This window comes from Tachypleus tridentatus, chromosome 5 (genome assembly GCF_004210375.1).
Source record: "Tachypleus tridentatus isolate NWPU-2018 chromosome 5, ASM421037v1, whole genome shotgun sequence".
Classification (NCBI taxonomy): domain Eukaryota; kingdom Metazoa; phylum Arthropoda; class Merostomata; order Xiphosura; family Limulidae; genus Tachypleus; species Tachypleus tridentatus.
Window position 1 is genome coordinate 11548920 of NC_134829.1, and position 14644 is coordinate 11563563.

Sequence of the window (14644 nt, forward strand, 5' to 3'; positions counted from 1 at the left end):
CATTGTTAGTTTCAGTAAATATTACTTCTTGTTTTACTGTATTATTTAGTTCTTTTTTTATTGTGTCAGCAATACTATCATGTTTTTTCTTTTATTCTATAATAATTCTGTAATAATCCTGTTTTCACCATTGTTTTGAGTCATACCTGTTCTTGTGCTTTTGCTTCTGTATGATTTGTACTGGGCATGCTTTAAACACTCTTTTATATCTCAGTTTGTTTTCCAACTTATCATTAGATTTCTTTTTGATATAATTGCTTTTCAGAAAGAGGCAACCTAGTTTGGACCAAGGGCAATTTCATGAAAGTTATGATATTGTTGTGAAGTTGTATGCAAAATTTTATATTTTCTAAAAATATCAGTTTTTTTCATAGGTTGCAAAATTGTAGATTTCCAAATGAAAGTCGTGATCAGTTGGAAGCAGCCACAAGTGCAGTGCTATTTTTCATGGCAGAGCAGAACCAACATAGTAAGAGAGACATTTGAAGTGGCACAAGTTTTATTTTGTCACCATCATCAGTACAGTAAAGAAATTAGAAGGGAGAGAGTATTTTTGGATTAGTCAAACCTTCTTGGTTTTTGTAAAATATTTTAGTTAATAGCTAAATTTGTACTGCTTAGATTTTAAATTTTAAATCTCTGAAATTTAATTACTAAAGCAACAGTTAAGGCATGAAACAAGAAAAAGTACGTCACTCACTATTTCATTACAAGTGCTGATAGCAGTTTTCAGTCTTAGGTGATTATTGTGGCTTAAGTAAAATCAGTGTATCATGATGTCTATGAAAATTGTGTAGTATTTTATGTGACTTTATTGCATATTGAATGTGTTTCTTACACAGTTTGAAAGGAGGATGGTTATGAGCAACTTTTAGGATAGTGTGCTCTGCCCAAAGTGCTGAAAGCAGCTAATGGCTGTTATATACCAATACAATCTCCTACCAAGAATAAACACTTTTATGCTTGCAAGAAGCTGTGGATTTTATTCCTTAGATTTGCAGGTTATCTGGGGTATCAACATGTATGTATTGGATGCTGCTGTTCTGTACTCTAGCAGCATAAGTAATGCCTTCATTTGGATTAACTTAACAATGCTCTGTGATTTACCAGTAGTGCAGTATATTAGAATATATTATTGTATTAATACACTTAAACATTATTTATGTGCATGTTATTCACAATTATTTACATTCTAATCATGCAACTAGATAAATAATATGTATTTGAAAATAAGAACAAGATAAAGAAAGTTGAAAAAATTATTTTTTATTGACAATTTACTATAAGTTCATTTGAGATTATAATATTAACTATTTCACAACAGACTTAGTATAAATATTTAGATGCAGTATGTATATTTTGACAAAATTTGTTAGACTTTTAGTAAAGGTTACAAGTGTTTTATACACAAAAAATCAGATTTTTTAATGAAATGATTTTACTTAAGATTTTTTCTGAAAACATTGAGTCTCTTTTTATTACTACTTCAAGTGCAAAGTGATTTCATGTTAAGAATAAAAAAAAACTATTATTTGTCCCCAAAACCTTAAATATTATCTTTGTAATTTTTAAAACCTCCTAAATTTATTTCAAATGTATGTTTTCATTGAGACTTTATATTTTGTCTACCCTAACTATGTGGGATCTGTCAATTTGATTGACCTCATAACCATCATAAAAAAAATAAAAAATAAATATAAATTATGCTTTTTTCTGTGCCATAATTTTTACAGATTTTAACATGAAAATACAAATGTTTTGTCTCAGTAGCTTATGTCTCATAAATATTATATATTTACACATATATTTAATATTTTTTATTATATTGACCCTCCAGTCATTTCTGGCTAACCTTATATAACTTGCATTGATATGGTGCATGTGCACTCATTTTAACATTTCGAACAATATAAAACTGACCTTGGTCATTATTTGGTCTTTATAAAGTGACCTTGTTATAGCTATGTTTTAGTGGACTATTATTTTGTAATGTATAGTTACTGTACACTATATATTTGTATAGATTATTACAATTTAAAAATAAATTTAATTACTTATTTTTCTTAAAATATAGAATAATAAACATAGTAGTAAAGCAAACAATTCTCTTCTTTCTATGACTTTTGAATTTAATTGCTGCTAGGCATAGGTAACTAAGCCTTTTAAAATTTTGCATGTGCAGGATATGAAACAATTTTTTTTTTATATTTTGTATGTATAATTGAGTTATAAAAAAAAATTACTGTATCAAACCATAGAATTCTACCGTAATTTAACAGGAAACATCATAAGTATACTTATGATATCATCCTTTTCAGCCAGTCACACACATGCTTCACTGTTCTGTTGACACAGTCATAATAATATACACAGGTGTATATATAGAATCTTGTGACACCTGCATGGCTGTATTTATTTCTGATATGATATGTTACCTTCTTGATTAGTACTTACATCTATCACAAAAATTTTCATTGCTTGCCACTAGCCTTTCATTTCCCACTTCTGCATATCTACGTGTAAATGATTATGCAGAAGCTCTCCATCAGTGTGTGCAACACAACCACTGTTGTTACCAGTGACTTCTCCACATTTGCACTCAATAATCACTTCTCAATTAGCAATAATACTGTACAGATATGTTTGTTTTTGCTCACAAATTTGTTGACATTTTCCTTTACGCTACAGATTTAGTTCTTCTTTCCTATGTTTTTGTGATTATTTATATGGGGATTTCTTGCTAGAGTATTGCGAATTACACTCTGTGGTGAGTAGTGCGTGACCAGGTATGTTTTTTCTCAAAAACCTGCACTATATATTCTGTGACTTTGCTTAATATTTATTATATTGTAGCTCTTCATATTGAGCACTTGATGTACAATTCCAGGTGCCACCAGTTGTTGGTTGTATATTTATGTTTGTTTGTTATCTGTGTCAAAACAGTCAACAATATTTCTGATAGATATAGATACTTAATTTCGCTCATGTACTACAACTACCTTCCCCACTTTTTAGTGTTATCTGATGTAGGTCATCTGACCAACCTCAAAGTGATTAGCCAGTTCAGCTATAGAGAGGGTGCTGATTACAGTAGGTGTTGTATCATGCTCCTGTTGTTGTTGAGCTGTTGCATAATCATTTACAGAGGTGGAAGTTAGGGAGGTTAGTGATGAGCATTGAAAATGTGTGCCAATAGAGGGAAGTACTAATCGAGTAGAGATATTTTGTGAGCAAAAGTTTCTGTCTGTGATGCATTTTCAGTTAGAAAAATATTAACATCTATGTAACAAAAATTCTAAGTTTCAATAAGTAGTTACATTCACTGTAGTCTATATAACATCATCTAAACCAAATTCTATTTTTGTCTAGATATAGACCCACTATCACTCATTATTTGTATGTTGGTTTTTAAGTGGAGCTCAATTTTAAAAGTTTAATATACTTAAACCAAATTTGAATTTTCAAGTAAGGTTGGTTAAATGAGCTTTCTAATGTTGTTTGCTAATTCTGCTGTTTGTTATTTAAGTTAGGTTTTTCAATGGAGGTTTTTATTGAGTATATATATTCAACCAAAATATTTATTCTGACTATAATGGATGTAGCATCTATGTATGAAAAAACTTCTGAACCTCTGTTGAGTGGCACCTCAAACAAAAATCCATAAAACATTTTACACTATGAGTATTCAAGATTCAGGTAATTAGAAAAAACTGGTATTATGTGTAACAATCTTTTTTCCTTTCCTTCTTTTTTTATTTATAGAAAAGAACACAACTTTAAATGTCCATAAGAGTAACATATTTTTCACTAGGAATGGGGCCCAGCATGGCCAGGTGGGTTAAGGCATTTGACTCGTAACCTGAGGGTCGCGGGTTCGAATTCCCGTTGCATCAAATATGCTCATCCTTTCAGCCGTGGAGACATTGTAATGTGACGGTCAATCCCACTATTCGTTGGTAAAAGAGTAGCCCAAGAGTTAGCAGTAGGTGGTGATGACTAGCTGCCTTCTCTCTAGTCTTACACTGTTAAATTAGAGACAGCTATTACAGATAGCCCTTCTATAGCTTTGCTCAAAATTCAAAAACAAACACTAGGAATGTATCTAAGGATTTGATTATTTATATATTTTAAAAGTAGCACTGAGAAAGTGGAGTTCTTAAAAACAAAATTATTTGTTTAACAAATGGTACCATTTTTAGTATGTGTAAACATTACAGTTTACATCAGGAAAACTTGATAATTTTGAAGTTTATGAAAAGAGCACAATCCAGACATTTTTCCTATGCATTAGGAACAAGAATAAAATCATTTTTTTAGATGATGTATATATTTTAATTTTTTTCAATGATGTATGAATATTACAATTAGGTAATCAGCAGCCTGTAGGGCAGCATTTCTGCTGGTGGATACTAACCTTTAAAAAAGTGGAACTTAAAAGTCTTGTGCCCTACATATTCCTGTAGCCTAATATCAACCCCCATTAAGGATAAAACTGTTGTTTCAGACATTTTGAAACTTGAACATTCTAGATTGTATAAAATACAATTATTTGTAGCCATAAATAGCAGAATAGTGGTATTTCTTGTTATTTTTCCTCATTCTACTTTTGAAATATAAGCAACATTTAAAAAAATAGTTTTCCTTCTCTATCTCCATAACCAAGATTACTTCCACTGTTCTCCTCCTCACCATTTTAATTACCCAGTGGCATAATGGTTAGTCTGAAGTGCTGAGAATTGGGTTTTGTTACCTGTGGTGGTCAAAGCACCTAACCTGTTGTGTAAACTTTGCTCTTAACAACAACCAACCAACAAATGTCACTATCTTCATTTCTAATAGTTTGAACAGTTTGTTTTGATGTATGATCAAGAATGTATTTCTGTTCAGAAATTCTTGGTCATAACGGACTCTTTTTTTTTTATTCTCGACTTGAAGCACCAAAATACGACCCTGATAATATCACTGCTGTTTTTATATTAATGCTGTCTAAGTGTGACAATTGCCTCACAATATAACTGTTTTTCAACTGACAAGGTTTCTCCCTTTGCCCATCTGTGCATTGGTCTGCTTTTTTTTCCAGTCTTTTATTCCTTTCTGATTGCCCTTGGTGGTATTTATTCTTGTGACACTCTTTATAAACATCAATGTGCACTCTATCTTGGTATGATATATAAGCACCTTATTCAGATAATGTCATCACTTTTTCTCAACAAAGCATCACTAACAGGTTTCCTAGTGCTATAGTCATTTGGAGATACTTTGTGCAATCTCTGTGTTACCTAGTTGGTTTCTGTAAGACTGTCAGTGATCATCTCTGTGGTGTTCCTCCAAGGAGCTTTGATGCTGCAATTAAGGGCAATCCTTGACATTCTGGAAATAATTTAGATTCTCTTCTCACTGCTCTTTCCTTTAGTCTGTTGGCTTCCCTTATGGACTTAAAATGTTTAACTCCAGGATTTAATTCCTTCTAGTGGATACAGCAGATAGCCTACCTTTGCTTTGCTCTAACAAAACAAAATTACCTGACCAAATGCTGTTCTAATCAATGGTAATAAACACACTATTTAAATAAAAGGAGAAAGGAGATCACTTTGGAATAAGTTTTCCTCAGTTGGTTCATTGAGAGTGTGATGTTTTGCATCATCCTCCAGCTGTTTTGAGTCTGCAACTTATTCGATGGTAGAAAGGTCTGAGAGCGAATAGTTAGTTTTATCTTCATCCATAAGCATTGTTGTTCATGTAGGAGGTTTACTTCTTAGTTACATGAAAGAACAATTATGCCTCATCTGACTCAGTTGTCAGAACTTTGTGATTTAGCCTACTACTTTGAGGTGAAAGCATATTTGAGAGTTCTTAAATAATACATTTGCTTCTTGAGGTTTGGTATTCCAAGGAAGACTTTGTAGTTAAACTGAATATTTCAATGTCTCCTGGTGGGATAAGGTAAATCTATGGACTTACAGTTCTAAAATCCAATGTTTTGTTTTCTTTATGCTAAACTTTGTTTAAAGACACTCAGGATCACCAACTTCATTGATGATGAGCTAGAACCATTATTAGCATACATATTGATTCATTTGTTGACTTCTATGTTCATCCTTGTTATTGTTGGCATTTCAAATTTCATAGTTCCACCCCTGTTTGAGTGTTTTGATTTTTGAAATTAGTTCCTTGGTTCCCAAATAAATTATGTCCATATCCAAGGATTCTGCTGTATGGCAGAATCACTGCCAGCAGTTTTGGTGATTATTGTATTACTTTGGGGCCTGAGGGGGCTCAGTTCCAAGAACTTCTTGATGTGTGTTAACCTTAACCACAGATCCATGAGTACCAGAAGTTCTTAGATTATTTATTCATTTCACATCTTCACCACCATTATCCACCCAACCTGTAGGGTTTCCATCTCTTGCGAATATTTGGGATGTAGAACTTAGTTCTAGAGTTATCACGTTGGTCTGGGAATAGAGAAAGAGCTGTTTTAGTTGTTCCAGGGTTTTATTCCTGTCAATTGTTGATCCTAAGAAAAATGTGAGTGGTGCCCTGTTATTAATATCAATGGCCAAATTCTCCAAGGTTCACAAGTTACTCATTTTTCAATTTGATTTGGCATTTTTACTTGGCTTGTGAATGTTCTGGTTCATTGTAATTGGCTCTTATTTGTCCCACCACTAGCCGCTTTGTGTATAAAGGTCAGGTACTGCAACTTAGGGTTTTTACCTTCTGACTTGCATCAGTTTTACTTAGATTCTGCCACCTTGTGCAATGATTTTCTCATCACTTTCATTCCATAGAAGACTGGTTATTGCTGGTACCACCTACTAAATTTTCAGAACATCACAACATCCTGATTTTGGTTTTCAGAAACAACCAAGGAAGGCTTCATTCTTATAGATGAAACATCTGTTTTTGCTATAATTCACTATGTTATCAGTGTGTTTGCTTTTCCACCTCCTCTCTCAGTTGGGCTCGATTAACTTTTACTCAGCACCACTCTGTGCAACAGGAAGCCCAAATCTTACTCAACTCTCTGTCTTCCACTGCACGGATGGTTATTTGTCTTTTGGGAATGGGGAATCACTCAAATTCCTCATGCCTTTTAGATGAGAGCACAGGATCCTGTCAGTGGTTTTTATGTGGCCAATGGATCATAAACATCAATTTATTGAATTCCCAAGTTTCCTTAGTCAGAATCTTTCTTCAGTCTTAAAGGGTTATTAAATTTGGACCCTACTAAGATATAGGCTCCTCTGCTGCTACCTTTTTCAGAGTTCTATCTTTCACAAATGTCTAGTGTCAGTTATAGGGTATGTATACAGTCAGTCAAGAATTTCAGGGTCTGCACATGGATGATGCAACTTCCCTATACAATATTTTAGCCTTTCTTGCTCTTCAAAAGGCAATGCCTCATGGTCTAGGCTTATTAAAGGAAAACTCATCAGGCTTCAATCTGGCAAATCTGGAGTGGTGTCTTGCATTTCTCATTGGGGAAGGCATTTGGTTCATGCTTCTTGTTTTTGAATTTTGCACCTCCTTTCTCAGGATCACTCTTATGACATCATTCTACTTGCTTGCCATGTTCAACAGGTGATGACTGCAGTAGTAGATCAGTTGTTCCAGTTGTAACAGATTTACTGTTTTATGTTTATTTTCATACCTTACATTTGTTTCAGTATATTGTTTTGTATGCATGTGACATATTATTGGATCTGTATTGTGTGAATCTCACCTGTTTTCTAAATTTGCAAAAGATTCTTGAAAGTAAGAATCAACAATATTTGTTTCATGAAAACACCCTTGCATGTTCAAACATAGTTGAACATTCTAGAAACTTGCCTTAAACTGTATAAACCAACACACCAAGAGATATTATTATTAGTTAGCTACAGTCACTGTAATATAAGTCTCGCAAGCTGTAATTATGATTGAGACTTATCAATTAGAAAACTACAGATATTTGACCAGGAACATTTATATATTTTGAACATTACAAATTGTTCAACTTTAGTCTCTTGATTTCAAATGTTACAAGGACATTAAATATTTTTGTCGGTAAAAAAATCAGCAGTGTGAGGCCAGTCAGGCTAGCTAGCTTGAGTGAAGTGTAACAATATTAACTCAGAATTACTTTGTTCATTGTGGACCTTGACAGTCAATAAAATACTCAGTTATTGAGTCCTATTGATAAGATCAGATTGGCACCTGCATCCTGGGTTCTGCTTCTGTGGTACCTTTATGAGTGTCTATATCTTTCACTTCTTAGGTCATTTCTATAGAGGCAGTCATGATCTGACATGATACACCTGGCTATCCTGATGCTCATGCTTTAGACATAGAGGTTTTGCAGTCTTTTGCATGGCATTGGGGTATAATTTCCAAGGTTGCCATGTATCTATCTCAGTATTTGTTTAGTCCTGCAGTGGACATTTATCATCAACAGAAATGACACCACACATGTATTGGTAGTGGTGTATTGAGAGAAGATTGAACTCACTTCAGTCAGAAGTGTCAACCATAACTTATTTTTGATCTGGTTCTTTGGAAAAGATTTTTACATCTTCCATGGTCATAGTCTTTTATGCCTGGTTCAGGCTTTCTGATATTGTGTGGCACACATGGAAGCATTTCAGGGGTCATGTCACTATTTGTTTATCCATTGGAATCCTACTGGACCATGTGACTTATCCCTTGTCACTTTGACAGGTTGGATTTGTCAGTTGGTTTGTATGGTTTACTTTAGATTTTTATTGGAGGAGTGGAGACTTATTCAACTCTCATCTCATCAAGTTAAACCTATTCCACTGTCTCTGATTGCATCATCTGGTAGAGAAAATTTTATGGACTTGTAAGTAGACAATACCTAACATCTTTATATCACATTGTTTACATGATTTAATGGTTTTCTCTATTGATGGGTTTTGGCTACCCTATATGTAACTGTTCTTCAATCCCTGCCTTGATTGTGATGGGGTTTAATGGCTTCATTTCTTCTGTATTTTTCTTTTCAGGGACACCCTTATAATTATCATTTAAATACCACTTAGTGGAAAGTGTTGCCAGATCAAGTATGTTTTTTTTTTAAACCTGCACTAGCTAATAACTCAAATTCCTGGTAGCAGTGAACTGTATTGAGATGAGATGTTCCATAAGATCACCTTAGCACAATGGTTCCTAACCAGGGGTGCTAGCTCCCCTTGGGGGTGCGAGATAGCGTTCCAGGGGGTGCGAGAGAGATAACATTTGTTTGGGCCACCTTCACTTTTATTCTTAAATAAATAATTACTGTGAGGGGTGGAAGAACATATTAAACATTTTTAGGGATGCAGGGCATAAAAAAGGTTGGAAACCACTAGCTTAGCACTTTTCAGGTGGTACAATACACAGTTATTCAGTACCATACATAATATGCAATACTGGATCACCATTCATGTACTATTATTTATACAACAACTCAAATCTGGATAGTCTTTCATGCCTGGTTCAGGCTTTCTGATATTATTGCCCATCCCTGGTGACCTCTGAATTGAATAAATTGAGGTTGGTTTGCTTTTCACAGTAGGGAATGTGGTTCACCTATTGTACCATGTCTAGAGCTTCACTCCTTGACATTTTCCAACACAAATTCTCTTCCCATTGGAGCATAGGATTCTTTACCACTCCAAATTTCCAATTGCTGGAGTGGTAGACAGAGGTCTGTTCTTATTGAGTACACTTGAATACTTTATTCCACTCAAGGAGAAGAAGGTAAGCTTGGACACCCTCTAACATCTAACTGTAGTTAGTTTTCCCAGATGTTTGGTGTGAGTAGGGATCCACCTATATGGGAGCTTCAAAATTCTGGTTCAGAAATGACACTTCTAGTTGTGTTGAGTGTGGTATTTCTTTTTGATTATTATATTACTTTCCATTGAGCCATTGATTGAATTTCATTTTTTTCGAAATTTTTCTCTTAATTCTGGGGGCAGATTAGGGAGTTAATATTTAGATTTGTAATTCCAAGCCTGTTGATCTCTTTTCTTCAAATTAAGTGAGGTCTGAATGGCCCTATAATTCTATGTTTGGTTTATTGATTTCTGGGCTCGTAATTATAAATTAAGTTTATTGCACTTTGTTTTTCTTCAGTTTGGGACCAGGGTGTGTCTGCTTTTGTGTTGCTTGTTTTCTTTTCATAATTCCAATTGCTCAACATGCAACATTTTGTAGCTTTTAGGTTGAATTCCCTTGAATACCATATTACTATAATACAATTATATGACACTGCAGTCTCCATGTCCTAGCCACTCCTTTTAGGATCCAGTTTTGGGTGCACACCTGTATAATTCCAAAGATAAAATGTGGGAATTCATCTGAATGGTTAGGGTGTGAAATATTCTTGTGAGCAGGTACAGTATTTCCAGACTAGATGTGTATGGTATTTCAGGAAGGATCAGTTTTGGAATAGATGCCTCTCTTTGCTTGTTTCTTTTTGCAGTGTTACAGTTTTAACACTGTGGCTAGCTGGCCTTTACCACCCATGTTGTAGATCTCACATTATCTGGGAAAAGAGCATACTTGTTCCAGAAGTAGTGAAAAACCCCACTAGTGTGCTATAATACATCTCATTCTGCATACTGTTTCTATGCTGGTGCTTTGTATGTGCATTTTGCTTCCACTAGCCTCTTAACCTTGCAAATGTGGGATTTTAGCTAAAGTGTAAGAGGAAGTAAGTGTCTTTTGGGAGATTACATTTTCCTGTACTGAAAATGTATTTCCAGTACTGCTTTATCTGTCCTTTCTCCCCACAATTATCAGTGTTTGGGTCTGATAATTAAGCCAGCCTTGAAAAGTGAAAAAAAGTAATATTGGAGAGCAATATACAGATCTAGTATAGAGAGCATGTGGTCATAGGTGGAGATAATCACAAGATTAAAATTGCTGGGGGCAATACAGTGGGGTATAATTCATACCAATGCTTAGATTGGCAGAGAAGAGAATGTATTATCAGAGATACATTTTGGGTATAGGAAAATGTAAATTTCAGTAGAGTGACCAACGTAATGAATGTAGTGTTAGTGGAGTAACCTATATCAGAAATGCAGTGTGTGCAAAATAAGCTACATAATAAATCTAGTATCTGTATAGGGAGCTAAATAAATGCAATGTTTGTTGAATGAGTTTCATAAGAAATAGTGTTTGTAGAGTAAGATGTGCAAAACATAGTATCAGTAGAGTAACCAACATAAGAAATATGGTGTGCCTGATTCATTAAACGTACATTATAGTTTAGGTATTGATATATGTAACATAATTATCACCATCACAACTGTTTACATTTATTTAAAACAAGACAGTTAAAAGTTAAATAAGCATTTCTGTGGAAACAAGTATGTGTTTGGTCTCCTAACTTTTATTTCCTTTTCGTGTTTTGAAAACAAGCATATTAATTATATTCACATATTTTTATATTTTATGGATGAAGATGTATTAAATGAATATTTTCATTTATTACATTTGTTGCATATTTATTTTGATTTTAGATACAAAGACAAAGGAGAATAACTTGTGTGAAAATCAGTTTCCCCATTGTGTCTTTACACAAGAAGATTCATCTACAAAAATGAAATCAAGCAAATCTCGGAAACAAGACAATAACAAGGGGGTAGAAATTGTTAAAAAAGGAAATAATATAAAATATAGTATACCCTATATAGATGTTGATCAACTGTACAGTTGTGTAATATGTGGTGAAGGATTTTTAACAGATTATGAGCTGATAATACATCAAAGTGTTCACCCTGAGGAGAAAGCACATAATTGTACTGTATGTGGGAAAAACTTCAAAAAAAAGAGTGAACTAAATATGCATCAGAGGATACACACTGGGGAAAAACCATACAGTTGTACAGTGTGTGGTAAAAAATTTAAAAGAAACAGTCACCTAAAAGAACATCATAGGATACATGGTGGGGAAAAAAAACATGCTTGCGTTGTTTGTAGTAAAAAATTTGTAAGTAAAAGCAGCCTAAAATGTCATGAAAAGATACACACTATGGAGAAACCATACAGTTGTGTTGTATGTGGTAAGACATTTATTAGTAGAAGTTATCTAAAGAGTCACGAGAAGATACATGCTTGGGAGAAGCCATTCAGTTGTGTTGTATGTGGGAAACATTTTGTGAGTAATAGATACCTAAAGAGACATGAGAAGATACACTGTGAGCAAAGGCCATACAGTTGTGTTGTATGTGGAAAACAGTTTGGAACAAAAAGTAATCTTGAAATACACAAGAGGGTACACACTGGAGAGAAACCATACAGTTGCAATGTATGTGGTAAAACATTTTTATGTGATAGATACCTAAAGAGTCATGAAAAGATTCACACTGGTGAAAAACCATACAGTTGTGTTATATGTGGAAAACAGTTTGTCAGTAACAGTTACAGAAAGGTTCATGAGAAGATGCACAATGGGGAGAAACCACATAGTTGTGTTGTATGTGGAAAACAATTTGGAACAAAATGTAAACTTAAGATACATGAGAGGATACACACTGGGGAGAAACCATACAGTTGTGTGGTATGTGACAAAAAATTTCTATTTAATAAATACCTAAAGAGTCATGAGAAGATGCACACTGGGGAGAAACCATACAATTGTGTTGTGTGTGGAAAACAGTTTGTCAGTAATAGTTATATAAAGATTCATGAGAAAATACACACTGGAGATAGGCCATACAGTTGTGTAATATGTGGAAAACAGTTTGGAACAAAGAGTAAATTTGAAATACATGAAAGAGTACACACTGGGGAGAAACCATACAGTTGTAACGTATGTGGCAAAAATTTTATATGCAGTAGATACCTAAAGACTCATGAGAAAAGAAGGTGTACATTGGAGAGAAACCACACAGCTGTGTAGTATATAGAAAGCAGTTTCAAGGAAAGAGTAACCTAAAAATATACCAGATAATAGACAATATAGGTTAGAATATCATAAGGCTGCAGAATCTGTGGAAAATAAATATTAATCTGTGAACACACGGGAAAGAAAATGTGATGTTTTCTGTAGGTTATCAAAAACAATTTTAAGTAAAAGTTCCATGAAAAGACAGACTGGGAAGATTATTGTAAAATATGCATTGTGTGACAAAGATATTTTACAAAGTATTATACAGATTAGCATCAGTGGATATAGATAGTATCAGTAACTACTAGTGGAAGCAACCTACCTACATAGATTAATATTCTCAGCTGTGTAGCCAGTATTCTGTTATAAGAAAACACAACAGCTGTATGGTAGACAAATTATTGGTGAAGAAAACATAAGTAGATGTTTTTAACTGTTTGTACTATATTATCTCAAATGCTTTTTATAATTGTCCAGCTACTGTAAAACATTAATACTAACATTACCAGCACAAAAGGTTCTCATTAATTTTTATTATGTAGCCTGCTCTGCTGAATGAACACCTACTGTTGTGTCAGTGAACTTTAAGATTAAATGTGTATTGGATTCATAATGGCTTATGGTTACTTTTTATTGTGTTTCATTGTGTAGTTTTACATGCTATAAGTGTGACAGTAACTTTAACTTGAATACCACAAATTAACTCAAAGTTGTTTACTCTGTTTAACTATGAAATAACTTTTAATCAGAAGCTCTGGTTCAAATGCAGTAGTAGCATTCACATGAACTAGTTGTATGTTAATATGATAGTCATTCAACTATGTAACCGGTCCTATTACAAGACTTCAGGCTTTGGCGTATTGTTCAACATCAACTTTTATTAAAGTTTATGTGTCATTAATGCCTGAATGTTCCTTCAGTAACTTGTTTATCATCTCCTTGCTGTAGTAGAAGATGCCAAGATTTCTCAAATTGTCATTCAACATGGTTGTTAACTGACTATCATTTTGATCTGTTTCAACTTACTATTTGAGTTTTGACAAACTTTATATCTTCTTACACTGTATGTTTATGATATCAGCAAGATCAAAATCGTCATACAATTTATCAACTTGTATAACCTTATGTCAAACATAAACAAGAGTTGTTGTGTTTCAGGTACACATTTTTGACCCATGATATTACAAATGAATCATCAAGATGTAACTGATCTGGAACATGAAACACAAATGATGTAGCAATGTTGTGAAAACCTTTTGTTGTCATTAAGTGCTTTCTTGTTAAAGAAATGCTTGAAATTAGTCCATTCATTATAGTTTGAACCTTAAACATATTGCAGTATTATTGAAACCTGGTGCATTGTGAAGTATTTCCATTTTCGAGAGAAAGTTATATTTTTGAAGAAAAAATAATCCTCTCAAAAAACCAAGAAAGTTGCTGTAACTTCACTATTTAATAGTAAGGTTTGAACAAAATAAAGTTTATTTAATTGAAAAAACATGTTTTATAATTTATTAGAAATGGGTTAAAATGTCATAAGATAAACATACAAATTTTTGTTTTTTTATATTTACAGTAATAATGTAAAACAAAAAATTCATTAAACCTGCTGAACTGGAGGCCTCATGTTGGAAAAAACTGCAACAGGAAAGGACATTTGCAAACTATCAGTTATAAATGTATTTTATAACATGCAATAGCCCTTAGGAATATAATTTTCCATTCTATGTGAATTAGCTTTTATTGACTAAAAAATCCAGA

The 14644-nt window shown here is 33.5% G+C and overlaps 1 protein-coding gene across 16 annotated transcripts in view; it reads left to right on the forward strand.

The window, feature by feature from the left end:
* The window catches only part of LOC143250516 (uncharacterized), a 71164-nt gene extending 56783 nt beyond the window's left edge, over positions 1-14381 (forward strand). For 14 of the 16 annotated variants that reach the window (XM_076501166.1, XM_076501174.1, XM_076501167.1 and 11 more), the window contains one exon: positions 11514-14381. In XM_076501166.1, the coding sequence (XP_076357281.1) occupies positions 11514-12895 (1382 nt within the window). In that variant the 3' untranslated portion in view covers positions 12896-14381. Of the gene's footprint in view, positions 1-374; positions 470-11513 lie in introns of all 16 variants that reach the window. The other 2 variants (XM_076501182.1, XM_076501181.1) reach the window with 1 other exon arrangement.
* The last annotated feature ends 263 nt before the right edge of the window (positions 14382-14644 follow it).